Source organism: Dermacentor silvarum, chromosome 1 (genome assembly GCF_013339745.2).
Source record: "Dermacentor silvarum isolate Dsil-2018 chromosome 1, BIME_Dsil_1.4, whole genome shotgun sequence".
NCBI classification, from domain to species: Eukaryota; Metazoa; Arthropoda; class Arachnida; order Ixodida; family Ixodidae; genus Dermacentor; species Dermacentor silvarum.
The window spans coordinates 162,674,080-162,692,039 of NC_051154.1; the positions used below are offsets into that span (position 1 = coordinate 162,674,080).

The window sequence follows — 17,960 nt, forward strand, 5'->3', positions numbered from 1 at the left end:
ATGCCACGGTGTGGTATGTGACATCGTGGTGTGGTATGTGTTGAATGAATCCCAGCAGAATGCAAATCAGCCTAATACAGTAGAACCCCGCTGTTACGTTCCCGGGTGCTGCATTTTCCCGGCTGTTACATCGTTTTTGGCCGGTCCCAGCACAGCTCCCATAGAACCCAATGCATTGGTAACCCCGCTGTTGCGTCGCAACTGTGGGACCGTTCCCGGATCATACGTTGCGAAACTGCCACCCCACGCCGGCCCAAGCGGCCATTTTGACTTTTCATGTCGCTTGGCTGGGTGGCTTGACGACGGCATTGGCCACCTAAAGTGCCGGGGGTGACAACTATGGCGTATTTTCGGTTTCCGCCTGCAAAAAGTAGTAAGCAAATTAGTTTGGCGCATAGATGTTCCGTGTAATATCCAAGGGCGATAGCGCCGTTGTCGTGCGCTGTATGCTGTATGTGCGAGTGAAAGCGTGCGAGGGGAGCCGACGACCGCGTCTAAATCTCGTGCGTGCAAGAAAGAAAAGCGGGGAGGGAGCGCGCCTTCCATTGCGCTCGAGGCACCCGGCGAGAGAGTAAGGGGGGAGGGCGGGATAGCGAGCTGCGTTGTACCCTAGCATGAACTGCGTACTGCACAGCGGCGCGCGGGCCGTATCTTGAAAGCGATCTGTGTTGGGGGCAGAGTCTAGGCAGTGTAGGTGCATCAGCGGCTCGTAACTTTGTACGGGCTGTGTGTTGTTGGTGCTCAGTTTGCGTTGAAGCGATAGACAACAGCACGAAGGTCACTTTGCTCGCTGCTGCTGCGGCACTTCCTCACGGCAGCATTCAACAGCGCATGTCCACGCTCATCGAGTGTGATGTGTTCATGTTTGCCTGTGGGCGCTGGCACCATGCTTGTTAATATAGTTAAAAAACGAATGTTTGCAAGTTTATACGGATGATAAAACTGCTATCCTTACATTGTATAGCTGTATACTAATTTGCTATCGTAATCAATGCTTCAGCATTCGGGTGAAAGTACAACTTTCTTTTCACACGTAAGAATGAAAATAACATTGTGTGCAGTTCAACACTACGCTCATTTCTCAATTTTTCCTATTTCTCGGCTCTTGCATTTCCCAGCTCTTACGTTTTTTTTATGGTCCCATGAAAAACGTATCAGTATGGCAGTGCTTGTAACGGTTCCAACTGTAATGCACTCACAGGACTCACAGGCATAACACAACACTTTCTGAGAACATGGCCAGGCCTTCACACACATACAAGTTTCAGCAAGTACACATACAAGGCGGGTGGCGCCAGCCCCTGGGCTCCCATACTATAACACCATCTGTATTCTTGCGGCGAAAACTACTGCTGACTCAAGGTCATCTGCGAACACAATCTGTCCGCACTCTCCCTCAACGGGGAGCGGCGAGTGTCAGCACCTAACTTATTCTTACACCATTCTATGCTTTAAGGTAGGTTCAGGGTTGGAAGTGGTGCGCCATTTGTGCCATCTTGCATCAAACCACCAACCTGTGCCAACTTGCGCCAAAACACTAACTTCGAATGAAGTCGCTCAATTTTGCGGTATGTACGTGTTCAATGGCAACCAGACAGCCATGTGTTAGCTAGCATATCACCATAAAGGCCAAGCTAAAGCAATCCGTTCCAGTGTCTGCGTCTTTGGAGTGTGGGGGTGTCTGGTGGCACATTGTAACTTGGCAGCAGGAAAAGAAAAATCCTTTGTGCTATACAATGCATTACAATTGTTTATATAAGTCTTGCGCGTTTGCGTCACGTGAGCACCAGCTAAAAATGATTTGAACTGGCACTCTTTTTATAATGTCGAGCTCTAAGCTCAATGAATCAGTTGTACGGTCTGTTGTTATCCATTTTAGGGCTCACTTGTACGCCCTATTGGCAAATTTCCGTCGATTAATGGCGAACACCATGCAGGTAACGTTAAAATATATTACGCATGTGCACCACGCCCGGTTACCGGGTTGGTAGTGCGGCACGCTGGCAAGCAAGCTGCTTGCATTCGTGAAACATCTTGACCAGAAATATCCAATGGCAACCGTAATCGTCACTCAAATTTGCAATCCGGGTACTCTATATTCTGCACAGTCACACCATACAAAATCACTTTTGCAGCCACAAAACGCAAACTGAGGATGCAAGGTTTTGGTTTTAGTCTACCGTATAGCAGCCGAATGGCGGCCGTAGAGGGTCGGAGAGTACGCGAATGACAGAAATTGCGTTAGCGGCAATGATGTTCATGACGCAACTTGCGCAGATCAAGTCCGAAAATTTTAAGAAACCATTCAATGTATCGGTCAACGTTTTACATTGGTTTTATGTGGCAGCCCTAATAATCGAGCTTGTGCAAAATATTTGTCGGCGATGCTGATCGGAAAGCCACAGAGCATTTTTCCCCCATTTATTCTTTTCACAAATGAATTTTTTTTAGTGGCACGAGCACTGAGTGACACTCTTGTTTATTGCGCAGCAACTTCTGGTTAGGGACTGACTTCCAGTTTGTCACAGAGATGGAATGAAATTAAAAGTAAATCGTAAAAAATAAAAACATGTACTAGATATCGATGGTTCTACTTATGGTTGATGATAGATATGACATCGGAGCACAGATTTAGTACAGTAAAGAGTTAATTAAGTGTCAGGAATAATTAGAAACAATTAAGGAAAGTCTCATTGCCGTACATCAATGCACACAGTTGTACACTTTAGATATCCACCGCATCAGTACAGGTTCCCGTGAAACTCCCAAGACCAGAAGTGATGTCATCAGTGAAGTCACACTTAAACCAGGGGTACCCGCTCATTACTAATTAAAATAAAAACAACCTAGTTAGAGCTACCCACCACCTGACAGAGTAAACGCCTGCCTAACACAGCGGAGGGGTGACGTCACTTTCTCCTCTCTCGCTTCTCCTCTCCCGGCATGCACCTGTTCCGTCGCTTGCTTGTGCGCGCCAGCTGTGTGCCGACGCTCGTTACATGCTCTCACGTCAGCGGTGGAGGGCGTAAGGTGCGCTTCGTGAGCCGTCCGCTACGAGGCTACACGTCGTGCCCTCCTTCGCTCCTTCGCCCTCTCCTCTGTGCGTGGCGGTTTCCCGCCAGTTCCGTTCGCTCCCTCCTCCGAGTTTGGTTTCCTGCCCTACACCAGGGTACACCAACACCGAGGTGCGAGTGCCACTAGCAGACACCTAAGCCAAGGATTAGGGTCGTTTCTAATTTTTCTTTCTTCTCGTCAAGTTATGTGGAATACTGGCAAACATGCTATGACCAACTAAGTAACTTCGCATTTATTCTATGGTGCTCTGCTATTCCAACTAATATCCCTAAGAATTTTCAAACATAACTGAGGGCATAACGTGAACAGCGTTCACTGTATGTTGATGGGTGTTGTCAGTATTTCTTCTTCATTGTGCACGAATACGTCTAATTAGCTAACTTTATAAGCTTATCTAATCGGCAAGATGCCAATGAAAAAGTTGCAGAGGATGTTGAAACATGAGCGATAGCTGGATTTAAAGCAACCTAGGATTTGCATTACTTATCCAATATCCTTATCCAATAAGTGAGGTAATGAATGTTAGCTAAGTAAACTTGATTATTAGGTAGTTGCCTTGTGCACAACATAAAAAGCACTCGACTAGCATTAACAAAAACCTATCAACATATACAATAGGTGCTGTTTTCGTAAATCATGTGGTTACTTTTTTTTTCTTCGCCACATTTAATTGGCACGTCCAGTATGTAACCTAATTTTTTTTCCTTTAGTGAACTTTCCTCCTCCTCGCGGGCGTCCGCAGAACTGATTCGCCATAATGTTATAGTGTTCTGCAAAGTCAAATAAAGAACATCTTGTCTTGTCTGTGTTTCAGTCATGTTGATCCTTACCTAGCGTGCTCCAAAATGAAAAATTCCTGCTCCAAACCTGCTCTATTGTGCCAAATTTGCTGCTCCCAGAGCTGCTCCAAAACACCCTTGGCTGCTTCCATTCCTGCAGTTTTACATACTTATGTTTATAATGTGCTGCACTGCAATGGCGGGAACTACATGGACATGCACAAAAGGACAGCTACAGAGATGGACACAAACTACCAATTGAGTAAGAGAGAAAACGAATTTAGTGCTGAAAGGCAGTGATAGATGCTGTTCATAAACAATAAAAAAAATGATACAGAAGCAGGGAAGAATGCTAGTAGGCTAGCAAACAGTAAACACAAGACTTAATTCATTGAAACATGCATTTTCTGTCCTGACATTGCTTTCTGTTTTGAGAATTTTTACTTCCTGTCAATAAGGCTGACTGCGTACTTCGCACTGTCCAAATCTACCTGCAATCTGTAAGCTTTTATATCTTGTAGTCTAGTAAGGACCGCATCCATGTAAATGCCTCACCCCTAAATTTCTATCTATGTATTTAAGAAAACCTACCGTATTTACTCGAATCTAGGCCAACTCTGATGTTAAGTCGACCCCCCAACGTCCAAAGCCAGAAAAAAAAAAAAAAAACTTGCCTCGAATATAGGCCAAACAAAAAAGCGAGGACAGGGTTCACAAAATGAAAACAGCATGCCGTAAAAACCCGTGTATAATACGGACCCGCATATAATACGAGGTGTTATTTGGGGATAGCAATAACAAAAAAAAAAGTTTTCACCTGCATATAATGCGAGCGAGGAAAACCAGCAGAAAGCATTTACAATCTAATCTCGTTAATTCGAACGTGCCTAATTCGAACTGACGCTGTGGTCCCGTCAAAGTTATATGTATTGCTATGGGTGAAAACGCCCGGTAATTCGAATGCAAAAGCATTGGCGCCGGTTAATTCAAACATACGGCGCACCGACAATGCCCTCAGCAGCGCTTCAAATCACGTGGCGGCGCCTCCGACCGGCATTGCTCTGACACTGCCATAGAGCAAAAGCTTGGAATAGACCCCTCAACGCCACACGGAGAAAAAGAAAACGAAAAAAAAATGCGCGGCCCTGCGGCGCAGTTTCCGATGGCCTCGGCAGCTAAAATAACTTTCCTTTTAAAGGCAGCTGGGTACTACTTTCGCGGTCCCGACATCGTGCGAGATAGACTAGCGAATGTGCCAATTCTTAGCGTGGTCAAAATGGAGCCCGTTGAAAGCAGCAGCAGCCTACAGACGCCACCGCAAGATGACGCATACTCCGCTACGAGTCTTGATGACGATAGCAGTGAGCAAAAACGAACCCGAAACTGCAAATTTTACGCTGAAAGCTTTGGGATCAGCATATAATACGAGGCAGAAATTTTACATGGTAAAATTTAGAAAAAAACCTCGTATTATATGCGGGTTTTTACGGTATATTGAATATAAACGTGCCAAGCTCATTCTACGTCGTCATCGCTGCTAGCCTTGTCGCTATCTTCCTTATTGCTGCCATTTTCAAACAGTGCACTATATTCAGTACCATCAAGCACATTAGAAATGCTGCACTTCTTGAAGTGGCTCACGATCAAAGTTCCTGGGTAAATGTCATCCTCCTTGCGGCGCACGCAAAAGGCATCTCCCTTGCCCCCTCCAACGATGGATGTTTTCCTCATCGATGCCGAAGTCCCACCCGGCTTGAACGTTTGACGATGCCTTTGGGGTTAGCACAACTCTTCGTTAGAAAGCGGCACTGTAGTGGCATCGCCTGTTTGGTGCCATTACGATAACGCCATGCCGCACGCCGACACTACACCATACCGATACTACCGATACGACACAGGTCAAAATGGCGACGTTGCTCGTGTACTTCAGTTGGCTACTGGCACGGCTAGTGGTGGCTGCGAAACTAACTTTTCTAGATGGCGCTAACTATGTACAATATTTATCAGTTTCAGTTAAAAACTGACGTGTTTTTCAAAATCCTCGAATCTAAGCCGACCCTAGAGCTTCCTATATGATTATTTGAAAAAAAAACTATCGGCCTAGATTTGAATAAATACGGTACTTGGATTTAGAAAATTACACACGTGTTGGTTGCACGCCCCTTTCCGAAGCGTGCACCACATCATCTGCAGCTGCATGGTATCGATGTGATGCATAGAGATTTATTACACACCATATCGAGTTCATCTTTGCTTCATTTGTTGCTTCTACAATTGAGTCTGTTAGAGAGAAGCACATCAGCATCGACATCGCCATGAAATTGGTATCCCAATGCCCTGCAGCTTGTCCTGTCACACTTTCTTTTTGTTTTATCACTGATTGATAAAACGCCCAAACAGATCAACATAGATTTTATAGAAGCTTTTAATATGTTTTTAGACAGATTTGGGCAGCAAGTGAAATGTAAGTCTTGTTGACAGGAAAGGAAGTCTCACTGCTAACAAGAGAAAGTAGTGCTGGGACACTGCGTGTGCACATGTGCACACGAATTAAGGCCGTTTCACATGATGCGATTTCCATCGCATGCGACGAAAATCGCAGTCGCAGGGCTATTTTCGGCTGCGACCAACCGGTTGGTCGCAGCGTCGCAACATTGCCGCAATCGCTGCGATTTTCCGTCGAAATTGCGCCGAGAGTTATTTCGCGATCTGTTTTGGAAAATGGTGGCAGTCGCTCAACACAACGTTTATAGATACTTTTTGTCTATAAATATTGGCTCAACAAGCCTCGAACAGTGCAACTAATTCAGTGGAGCCTTGGATTGCGCAATCGGTACGTAACATCAGCACCGACACGCGAACAGCGCAGATAAAAACTTGTAGGTCAGATTCGGTTCTGTGATTTCTATGCGTTTGTTGACACGCTACGTTGCTAATCACGCGACGCTTTTTTTTTTTTAGGTTGGCTTTGGGTGCTGATAGTACGTACTTTTGCATGATTTTCCGTTATTCACACGTGCTGTGAGTTGGTAAATACTACGAGGTGTCCCTCACGGGAAGGCATGCCCTTCGGATGTCCCAATTTTCTGGTTGTAGAGACAACTTGCGATATACGAAAATGCCACAGTTTTAGCACGGTATGCTTTTATTGATGAAATAATTTAAAGAATATGCAACTACGGACAAATGCTACGGTCAATAGGTCACGCTATATTCGCGACCATTTAGTTGCAGTCGGTTGGTTTGGGCTTTCATGCGCATTTTTCCCAATTAATTATCTCATTTCAAAGTTTTGTTACTTCCGCTGCGAGATGCGACTGCTTATAAAGCTCGCAAAGCGAACGTACAAACTATATATCGTAATGAATGTTCTATAATAGCATATTTAACGCTTTGACTGGGAGTAAACAGTATTGTCAATTTGTTTTCGAAGCAATATTTTAACAGTGTGTTTCTCATTTTTCTGATGCATCATTTTTCTCCTGCACAAAAACCAATAAACCTTCAGTGTGTTGCAGACTTTGTATCCTTACTGCATCTGTATTAACCCTCACATTAAAAGGTAATTGCATATTTTGCTTACTTCAGTGCATCGAATTACTTTTGTTTATGCTGGTTGTAACATATCACAGTACTGCTTCCCCATAGAGAAGCTACTTCCCCATAAACTTCCTTGCCTTTTCTTGCTTCTTTGTCTCTACTTCCTGTAAAACACATGCAATAATGTGAAAAGCAGACCTTGTTTTTCTAAGCAGTAGATAACTCAATAAACAAAAGCAGATCAAAATTGTGCAGTGAAGTCAGCCGGTTGCATTCCTTCGTGTGAATGATAGCATCTTTTCAAGTGTGGGTGGTTCTTGCATGTCTACAGCTCATAAAGTGTGCAGACTCATCACGAGGCATAGGTCTTGCCCATCAAGATGGAGGCAATGTTGCTAATGAGTCTGCAATTACATGTATTACTGCATAAACTCGTATAATCATATCTCATCATTACTCAGTCGAGCTTGCTCAGAGTCAGTCACCAAAATTCTACTTATCCGAGCTTGCTCCGAGTCATATTCACGAAAATTATGCTCGGCTGAGCTTGATCTGACTAATATTCACAAAGATTCTTCTAAGGCAAGCTTGCACCGAGTCGTATTCACCAAAAATCTACTTAGCCGAGCTTGCTCTGACTCATATTCACCAAAATTCTACTCAACGGAGCTTGCCCTGACATATTTATCAAAATTCTACTCAGGTGAGCTTGCACTGAGTCATATTCACCAAAAATCTACTTGCCAAGCTTGCAGTGACTCATATTCACCAAAATTATACTTAGATGAGCTTGCTCTGACATATATTCATCAAAATCCTACTCAGGCGAGCTTGCACTGAGTCATATTCACCAAAAATCTGCTTAGCCGAGCTTGCTCTGACTCATATTCACCAAAATTCTTCTTATCTGAGCTTGCTATGACTTATATTCATCAAAATTCTACTCAGGCGAGCTTGCACCGAGTCATATTCACCAAAAATCTACTTATCCGAGCTTGCTCTGACTCATATTCACCAAAATTCTACTCAACTGAGCTTGCCCTGACATATATTCATCAAAATCCTACTCACGCGAGCTTACACTGTCATATTCATCAAAAATCTACTTAGCCGAGCTTGCTCTGACTCATATTCATCAAAATTCTACTCAGGTGAGCTTGTACTGAGTCATATTCACCAAAAATCTACTTAGCCGAGCTTGCTCTGACTCATATTCACCAAAATTCTACTCGGGTGAGCTTGCTCTGACTTATACAGTTAAACTTGGATATAACGAAATTGACAAATTCCCGAAAAACTTCGTTATAAAGAGGATTTTGTTATATGCAGGTTTGGCACGAAAATTTGAAAAAGAAACGCTTGCCGTGTTTACTCGATTCTAACGCGCACCCATTTTCCGTTTTGGTCGAAGCACTGAGTGTCCTTGGAATGTCACACCAGGTACCGGATGCATGGACACTTGTCGTTTCGCACAAGCGCGAGGCATCGGAAACGAAGAGCGAGCGTCATGATGATGTCGTAGCATCGTATAGTGTTACAGTAGAACCCCGCTGTTACGTTCCCGGGGGCTGCGTTTTCCCGGCTGTTACGTTGTTTTCGGCTGGTCCCGGCACAGCTCCCATAGAACCCAATGCATTGGTAACCCCACTGTTGCATCGCAACTGTGGGACCGTTCCCGCATCATACGTTGCGAACTGCCACCCCGCGCCGGCCCGAGTGGCCATTCTGACTTTTCATGTCGCTTGGCTTGGTGGCTTGACGATGGCATTGGCTGCCCAAAGTGCAGGGGGCGACAACTATGACGTATTTTCGGTTTCCACCAGCAAAAGTATGTCGCTTGAGATCCGTATGTGCTATCTAAAGATGGTGCCCATGACGCGTTGTGGCCCTAAAATTATTTTGGCTCATAGATATTTGGTATAAAGTCCAAGGGTGATAATGCAGTCGCCACGCGCCGTATGCTGTATGTGCGAGGGAAAACGTGCGAGGGGAGCCGACAACCGCGTCTAAATCTCGCGCGCGCAAGAAAAGCAGAGAGGAAGTGCGCCTTCCGTTGCGCTCGAGGCACCGGCGAGGGGGGAGGGATAGCGGGGCGGCATTGTACTGTACTCTGGCATCAACTGGGTACTGCGCGGCGGCGCGGTCGCGCAGGCCGTATCTTGAAAGCGATATGCGTTGGGGCAGGGTCTAGCAGTGTAGGTGGGGCGGCGGCTCGTAGCTTTGTGCGTGCTGTGTGTTCTAGGTGCTCAGTTTGCGTTAAAGCGATAGACAACAGCACAAAGGTCACTTCGCTCGTTTCTCCAGCGGCGCTTCCACACGCCGCCAGCGTTTGACAGCGTGTGTCCGTGCTCATCGAGTGTGATGTGTCACAGTGTGTACCAGCGCGTCGGCAACATCAACTGGAGAAGGAGAGAGTGCCGGCTTGGTGGGCTATGCCAGCTACAGCCAGCGGCAGGATCAGGTTTGAATGAAGGGAGGGGGAAAGGTCACGCCCGCGGCGGCAAGATCGCCGGGTGGAGGGATGCAGGCCCGCCACGCACACGTGCGCTCGCTTCGCATTCCGTCGTGGCGGGGAAGGTGCGTCCGGTTGCTGCTCGTGCAAAAATGACAAAATTTGGGGCAAAATCTCTAGGTTGTCGGAGAGGAAAATTCGTTATATCGAGGGGGTCTCCCACTGTCACTTCGTTACATAGAGGTCTCAAATACATGTGCTTCTATGGAGTAACAGCGGGGTATATAAAAACTTCGTTATATCCAGGAATTCGTTATATGGAGGTTCGTTATAAGCAGGTTTAACTGTATTCATCAAAATTCTACTCAGGCGAGCTTGCACTGAGTCATATTCACCAAAAATCTACTTGCCAAGCTTGCTTTGACTGATATTCACCAAAATTATACTCGGATGAGCTTGCCCTGACTACCACGTGACAATATTTACTAAAAGTTTACTCAGCCGAGCTTGCTTTTTCTCGTATTCACCAAAATTCTACTCAGTCAGGCTCACACGAACTCGGACTCATGGTTAGTTCGAAGCCTTAGTGAGCCGACGTTTGAGTGAGTTCACCGTGCTATGTATACATTACACTATGGGACCTGTGCGGTGAATAAGCAAACATTGCATAAGAGTACGTGTTGCATCGGGTGAAATAAGGACAACTGTACACACTGCAGTTAGTTTTCTAGAGTTTAACTGGCCGTTGCGTGAAAGCTTTGCCTCATGTCAATTCAAGCAAGTGCTTTAGATCTGTATCATATTTTTTGCCAATCCTGCTGGCTGTCCTGGCCATTACTGGGTGGCCACATTTTGTACATTTCAACACAAAGTTGAATAAATGATATATAAAAAAAAAGATGCTTGCATCACTGCAAGTATAACAATCAGAACACGATAAAAACACATGCACATAAGATGCACACAAATGATAAATGCATAAACAGACGTTATCAGCTAGCCACTACCTATTGAAAAAAAAAGAAAGAAAAAGTACGGGCCAACGACCACGCATAACCATTCCCCTTGCCAGGTACATGGGCTATAGGAGAAACACACGTGGAACCTAGCAGTTACCTCGAGGTAGCAGCTATGGATGCTTTTGCATTCGCACCTAGCCACTCAACCACTCAAGTGTGTTCAGTGAGTACTTGTACTTAGGCACACTTTTTGTCTATATCTTAAAAACTTAATGTAGTCTCCTCAAAAATTTGAGAATGTTTGGATTCTTAGGCTTGCAAAGGTAAATATTTTTATTCCATTCTCGCTCATGGTAAAAGCTCATACAAAAGCTTAGAGATATTGTCAGTGCCCCTCACTTTCCCTCAGAACATAAGTAGTCTGTTATTGAGATTCTAGCAGCTTTTCAACAGCAAGACAGGGAATCAGCTTCCCCTGTTTTCAGCATTGGGTTAACGCAGGCAATTCAGGGAGGCATAAAGTTTTGCTAATACAGTCGGTTCAGGAATACCAGATTAGATTGTACCTTGACGCTTTCCTTGCACTTTCTAATTTTGGTCAAATAATCTAGTTTGAAATGGCTCCAGTTAGCTTGCTCTAACATTGGTCTGATATAGGTTAAGTACATGACTAGCTTAACAGACTGGGATGCTGGCTTTCATTTCCAGGAAAGGAACCATAGTGCCTGCTCCAGTTGCATATGTTTTTGGTTATCTGGGGTTTTCAGCGTCACTTTATTTAAGACAATGTGCTCAAGCAGGTAGAAGCACACGTATGCTATTAGCGGATAGTTTCGATAGCTTCTTACTTTGCACTTGCCACTATGAATACAAAATTTTAGCGTTAGATTTTGTTATTAAACAAACATACTCCTAACAAGGTATTTTAATGTTAACCGTGGGGCTACGCGACTGGGCTACGTACTGCAGAATATTGATTTAAGCTTCTTGATACAGATTCACAGTGTACTAACCACACGAGACATAGCACGAGAAAGTAGACGACGCCCATGTCTGTTAGAATGATATGATTGTCGCGGTTCGTTTATGGAAAGCGACTTAAAGTAATATCGCTATCCGTGTTTTCTATTCAAATGAAGGATGAGAGCGTTTGATCTCAGAAGTGAAAGAACGTATATTTGCATAAAGAAAGCAGAAACATAACACAAAAACAAAGGATAAAAAAATAAAGCGCACTCTACACTGCATTTAACAAAGACGGTTCTCACAAATTAAGGTCGCCGCAGTTCTAGTGCTACAGTTATTAGGTGTGTCCGACTACACAAGCACAGTAGAATGAGAGCGGGGTGTGGCTCACCAACAGTTTGGGCACATGGTCGCGTCGGTGAGGAATGTCGAGCCGTCGTAGAAGGAAGGCACTGGTCGCTCCTTGAGCGAACTTCAGGTTGTCACGAGAAGGGACCTTCTGCTGGCACAGGAGGTTAGGCAGTCCTGGTTCTGCCTGTAGAATCTGGAAGCTCGAGCCCGTGGCCCGACAGCTCACTGCAGTCACGCGGTAGGACCGTGTCCTAGCTCCGGAGGCTAGGCAGACAAGGTTCTGCCGGTAGGAGTTTGGAAGCTCGGGCCCTCGGCCCTACGGCTTACTCCCGCTCCCGGCGGACGCTAACTTCTTCGGCGCTCGCTTTCGTCCGAACGCCACCACACCGTTCTAGGGTCTCTCCCACATCTCTTCTTCGTCCTCCCTTTTCTCCTACGTCACCCATCGTGCATGGCCCTTAATGGTCGCTTTGTTTTTATTATTTTGTTTTGACGGCGCATCGATTTCACGCGCGTCGCTTCTTCGTCGTCGGCTTCTTGCTCTCGATGTCTTCACCGCACCGCTCTCTTTATCTACTACACTGGCTTCGCGCACTGTCACAATGATACTACGTACACAAGTGACTGCAGCTCCTAAAAAAATGTGGTGTCGGCTTTTACGCCTTTCGAAATATACAGAGAGCACTTTTATGATTAATTACAGCACACGCGCCGCGACGGACGAACCGGGCTGGCGCTAAAATTAAAGTTCACGACACAAATTCCATTGCACGTTCAGTAATTACACACAGGTCATTTGCGGCTTCCTTCAGGGGCAGACGTGAGCTTTTAGGTTGGTGCTTGCTGCTAAGTTTGGTGCAAGAATATTGCTAGGAGCAGGAACCGCTTACGCGCAATCATGAGCAATATACACACATCCTTTTTTCAGAAGCTGACATTAAGCACGGGTAGCGCTAGGGTCTCTGCGTTGACATGACGACTTAGCTGCAGCCGAATTCCGAATACTGCATATGCGATGACAACAGCTATAGGGGCTTGTTGATAGGTCCTCTTGTAATTTGTTGTACCGCAGGAAGAACGACAAGGGCATAAAACACACACGAGACAGCGCACAGTGCTGAACGATCACCTGCGAACAGCTGTTTACCGTATTGAACCTCATAAACTGCTGTTGCGCACTCCAAAACAAATTAAACTTTGAAGCGTTTTAAATTACAAAACGCACATATCATTTGGTCCTAATAAAGAGAGGTCAATTATATTATAACACGCACGTCTTTTTCATTACATTAAAGGAATTATGCGGCGTGTGCAACAAAACCTGGCAGCAAGCAACCCTGGGCGTCGCACCAGTTGCATTGTTGAAATTGCTGTCATGGGAATGAGCCCTCAAAAATCGCATTGCGACGCGTACGACCGCACCGATTTTTTTCGCTCCAGTCGCAGCATGTGAAACGGCCTTTAGCCTTGCAGTTCCTCTTTATTTATTTATTTCTGTATATTTATGTGGGGGGGGGGGGGGGGGCACTTTGCTTTCTCTTCTGCTTTTTCTTCATCCTTTATAATATGTGTGCTACTTCTGTTGTCACCTTTATGTGGCAGATAGGATTCCTTTTATTATTCAGACCCGCCAACCTCAATATTTGAAAAATACGACAGTTGAAGCCAAACCCACTAAATTTTGGTGAAAGGTACTAAAAATTGTTTTATTACTCAAGGTGTTAACTGCGTAGAAACCACTGCTTTGATCCACAGATGTCTTTTTTTTTTTTTTTTAGATCCACATCTGTAGGGGCACTGCAAACAGGCACTGTGGTCTGTAATGGTGGCTGTAATGATATGTACCACAAACAGAAATATTCATGAAGTTTATGACCTACTGTGGGGGGCTTAGTGATTATGGCATTGCGCGGCTAAGCACGAGGTTGCAGTATTAAACCTGGGCGCGTTTCGATGGAGGAGAAAAAGCGCTCGTGTACCATGCATAGTGTGCACCCCAGGTGGTCAAAATGTATCTGGAAACCCTCACTACGGCGTGCCTCATAATCAAATCATGGTTTTTGCATGTAAAACCCCAGAACTTAGTTTTAATGAAGTTTATCAAATATTTATGTAACAGCAGCCAAGCTTTCGGTTGCCACTTACATTTGTCTTATCTAGTGGGGGCGGGGCTCGGTGTAAATTTCAGTGATCAAGTGGGTCCAAAAAATGTGGCTCTGAAAAATTGGGCATTTTATGATAGATTTGTAAAACATGGCAGGTGTGTGTATATGTATATATAATATTTAGCAGCTAGTACTTCTTCCTGTCATTGTGCTTTTCTATGCATCCTTTGTGTAGGTCTTGCCATTGCAGCAAAACAAATTTTGTACTATTTTATACTGTGTTCGACCTACCTGCCCAGTGTGAAGCTTTTGCTAGTTCTAATGCTTTTCTTTTCATTTCATGCAGGTTGATGCTGATCCTCGAGTCTCCCGATCAGTTGTGCAAGCTGATGAATATGACTGTGTCTCAACTCTAGCCCTTTACTATCAAATGGCAAGTGTGCAGTTTTCTAGGTCTGCAGGATGTGTACTGCCAGCCTTGCCATTGTTGTGTTAAACCCAGGCACTAACAGGTGCTTCGATTTCACGTAGCAATGAGACTTGGCTGGCTAATGGTTTATGCTTGGTGCTTGACAGGGCCTGTGGGATGTGTGTGTATTTAACCTATGTGTGAGACTTGAGTCCTTCTCTGTTGAACCGTTGTTGCTGCCTTTTCGTTTGTTTAGCTGAATTGAACTGACAGGCAGATATTTGCAGGAACCACGAGCCTCATTGCGTGTGTGGATGCTGCGAGTGTTCCTGACGCTGTGCGAGCTGGACCTACAGGTGGTCTCACTGCTGTTGCACTCAGTGCTGCCTATGGAGCTGGCACGTGACCTCCAATCAAATACTGATGGTCAGAAAACACCATCTTTGCTCCCTTGTATCTTACAAAATTGCACCATACCTCAAACACCATGTCGGGCATGTTGCCATTGTTCACTCATTACACCATGCATTTGGCGCTCTTTGGCCAGAACTGGCCCTTGCACCAATGAAACCCATTAATCACCATGTCAGGCATGGAGAGCTGAAAAACAGCTATTGTCTTGCTAATATGATGGTCGTTCAAACATTGTCATAGACCAGAATTGAGTCTGTGTGCAAAAGCTTGTCTTCCTAAGCCTAAAGCCTAATTAGTGAATACAGTTGAACCTCGTTATAACGAAGTCAAATCCAGCACAAAAATGCCTCCATTATGTCTAGGGGTGTGCGAATAGTAAATTTTGAGACTGAATCGAAGACCAATAGAATAGTGCCAGAAGTCAAACGAATCAAATATTGAATGCCATTCTAATAGTTTTTGATTAATCAACAGCCGTTTTCACAATTAATATAAAACAATGTTCACACTCTAGTATTCATAGCGCTAGCAAGTTTGTCATTGCATTGCACGTTATGAAGAATTGTTCATTAGTTGCACAAATGTAGCATTAGGAACAAGTAAGCAGTTGTTTGCATACACAGGGGGGACTCTTTGGAAAGTTTGAATGATTGCTGTATGGGGGGGGGGGGCTGGTAGTCTGGCTCCTTTAGCAATGTAGCCAGCTCCACTGCATAAGTGCTCATGTTTTTGCCTGTGTGGATGAAATTCATAGTACTTTTGCTCCAATATTATGTTTGACTGTGCATATCTTACATTTTGATATATTTGAAAAATATTCTTATCTGTGCATAGTGACTTTTCAATTTGAAGGCCAAATAATATAGAACACTATTCGATTTAATACTCAAAAGTTTTGAATATTTGCACATCCCTATACAGTGAAATCTCGTTGATACGATCTTCACGGGAACCAGAAAATAAAGCATATCATCCGAAAATTGTATCATCCCACGTATTATCCAACCAAATCGTATTATCAGGAAAATAAAAAGAAACGTATTATCCCGAAAAGGTTATTATGCAGATCGTATCAATGAGATTTCACTGTAGTCGGGTACAATTTTGGAAGACGGGAGACACCCTGCCCAGATGACCAAAACGCAGCAGCCAATTGCCTCCGCGACTAAAGAAATAGTCCCACTCAAAAAATTGTTCTTCTAGAATGCGTAATTCTTGGTATAAATAAAGGCCAAACTACACGCATGCGTGCCGGCGCGCGAAAGCTAGCGCCCACGCGTCTCACACATGTGCAGATGGTGCAGGATAGATCATACGCATCGAAGCATGGCTCGAGCACAGGTATCTAATGTTTATGCACGCTAAGAAGCAGCATTGTCCAACATGGCGGCACCCATGGCTCCCACTTCAGCGGGAATTCTCGTGATGACTACGTTCTCACTTGCGTTCATCACCAGTAACTATTGAAATGAGCTTTCGCTTTCTCTAAACTTACCCGAAGCGTTAGTTATCAGCGCCTAGTGAATCCAATTTCCGAGATTGTTCTGAGATTCCGGCGCCCGTAGGCCTAACAAGATGCGTCCGCCCAGTAACAACAGGATGGTTGCTAATGGATTGTCTTGGCTTGGGTATTTTTGGCGCGAGGCACCAGATGAAACAATGTCTACCAAGGCAAAAATGGGAGCCAAGTAGGTGCGCACTGGCGTGCGTCTTGTAGGTTCAAACCGCCATTACTCGCCAGGCACAGCAAACGCCAGGCACGTGGGCACGAGCTTTCGTGCGCCGGCACGCGTATGTGTAGTTTGGCCTCAAGACTTTTTTATCTTGATGACTGGTTTGGTAGAGCTCTCGTGATGGGAAGGCTGCAGCACATGCCGGATCGCAAGAGAAAAATAACCCTGTGTCCTCTACAACACTGTGTACCGTCTGCTTTTTAGCTTCATTGCAAGGGACAAAAGTAGAAAGAGCAGCTTTGCATGGATTTTGCGCTGGTTTACATGTACACAGCATTCTACTGGTGCTAACATATGGGGCAGTAGCTTGGAGGTTAAAAAAGAAGCTCGAGAACAAGTTAAGGACCGCACTAAGAGCGATGGAACGAAAAATGTTAGGTGTAATGTTAAGAGACAGGAAGAGAGCAATGTGGATCAGAGAGCAAATGGAGATAGCCTACATTCTAATTGACATTAAGAGGAAAAAATGGAACTGGGCAGGCCATGTAGTGCGTAGGGTGGATAATCAGTGGACTATTAGAGTTACAGAATGGGTGCCAAGAGAAGGGAAGCACAGTCGAGGACGGCAGAAAACTAGGTGAGGTCATGAAATTAGGAAATTTGCAGGTGGAAATTGGAATGAGCTAGCGCAAGACAGGGGTAATTGGAGATTGCGACCTTGTGGTTTTGGTACGTAAAACCCCATAATTTTTTTTTAATCGCGACCTTCGTTCTGCAGAGGACATAAAAATAGGATGATTATGCCGATGATGACATGTACACGGAACATTTACTACTTGTTTTCCGAGCTTAAAATGAATCATTTGGTATTTTCCAAGTACTTAAAAAAAAAAAAACTATGCATTTATCGAAACCAGTACAAACCTGGGGCGAGAAAATGATCGAGGCAGGAAAGGTACAAAAATGCTTCATTCATCGTTCTAAATAAATACACGGATGCTTGTCTCTTGATGTGTTCAATAGCAATAGATTTATATTTTCCTGGTTTTGTGTTTTCACAAACTTATTAAGAATGTGATAGGTTTGATGTTTTGTTATTTTCGTTCTCTTTCACGTTTTTTTTTTTTTTTTGCATACCTGCAACTTTTTTTTCGCCGGATCACAGCTCGGAACAAACGCACGCAGCACAAATGGTGCATCGTAAGCTCGCAATAATATTTTAAGCATGATAGACCAC

General features: G+C 44.6%; 1 protein-coding gene across 2 annotated transcripts in view; it reads left to right on the top strand.

Moving 5' to 3' along the window:
- The window catches only part of LOC119436322 (NCK-interacting protein with SH3 domain), a 76,670-nt gene that overhangs the window by 14,993 nt on the left and 43,717 nt on the right, over positions 1–17,960 (top strand). For both annotated transcript variants that reach the window (XM_037703141.2, XM_037703140.2), the window contains exons 7-8: positions 14,574–14,660; positions 14,924–15,062. In XM_037703141.2, the coding sequence (XP_037559069.1) occupies positions 14,574–14,660; positions 14,924–15,062 (226 nt within the window). The remainder of the gene's footprint in view (positions 1–14,573; positions 14,661–14,923; positions 15,063–17,960) is intronic.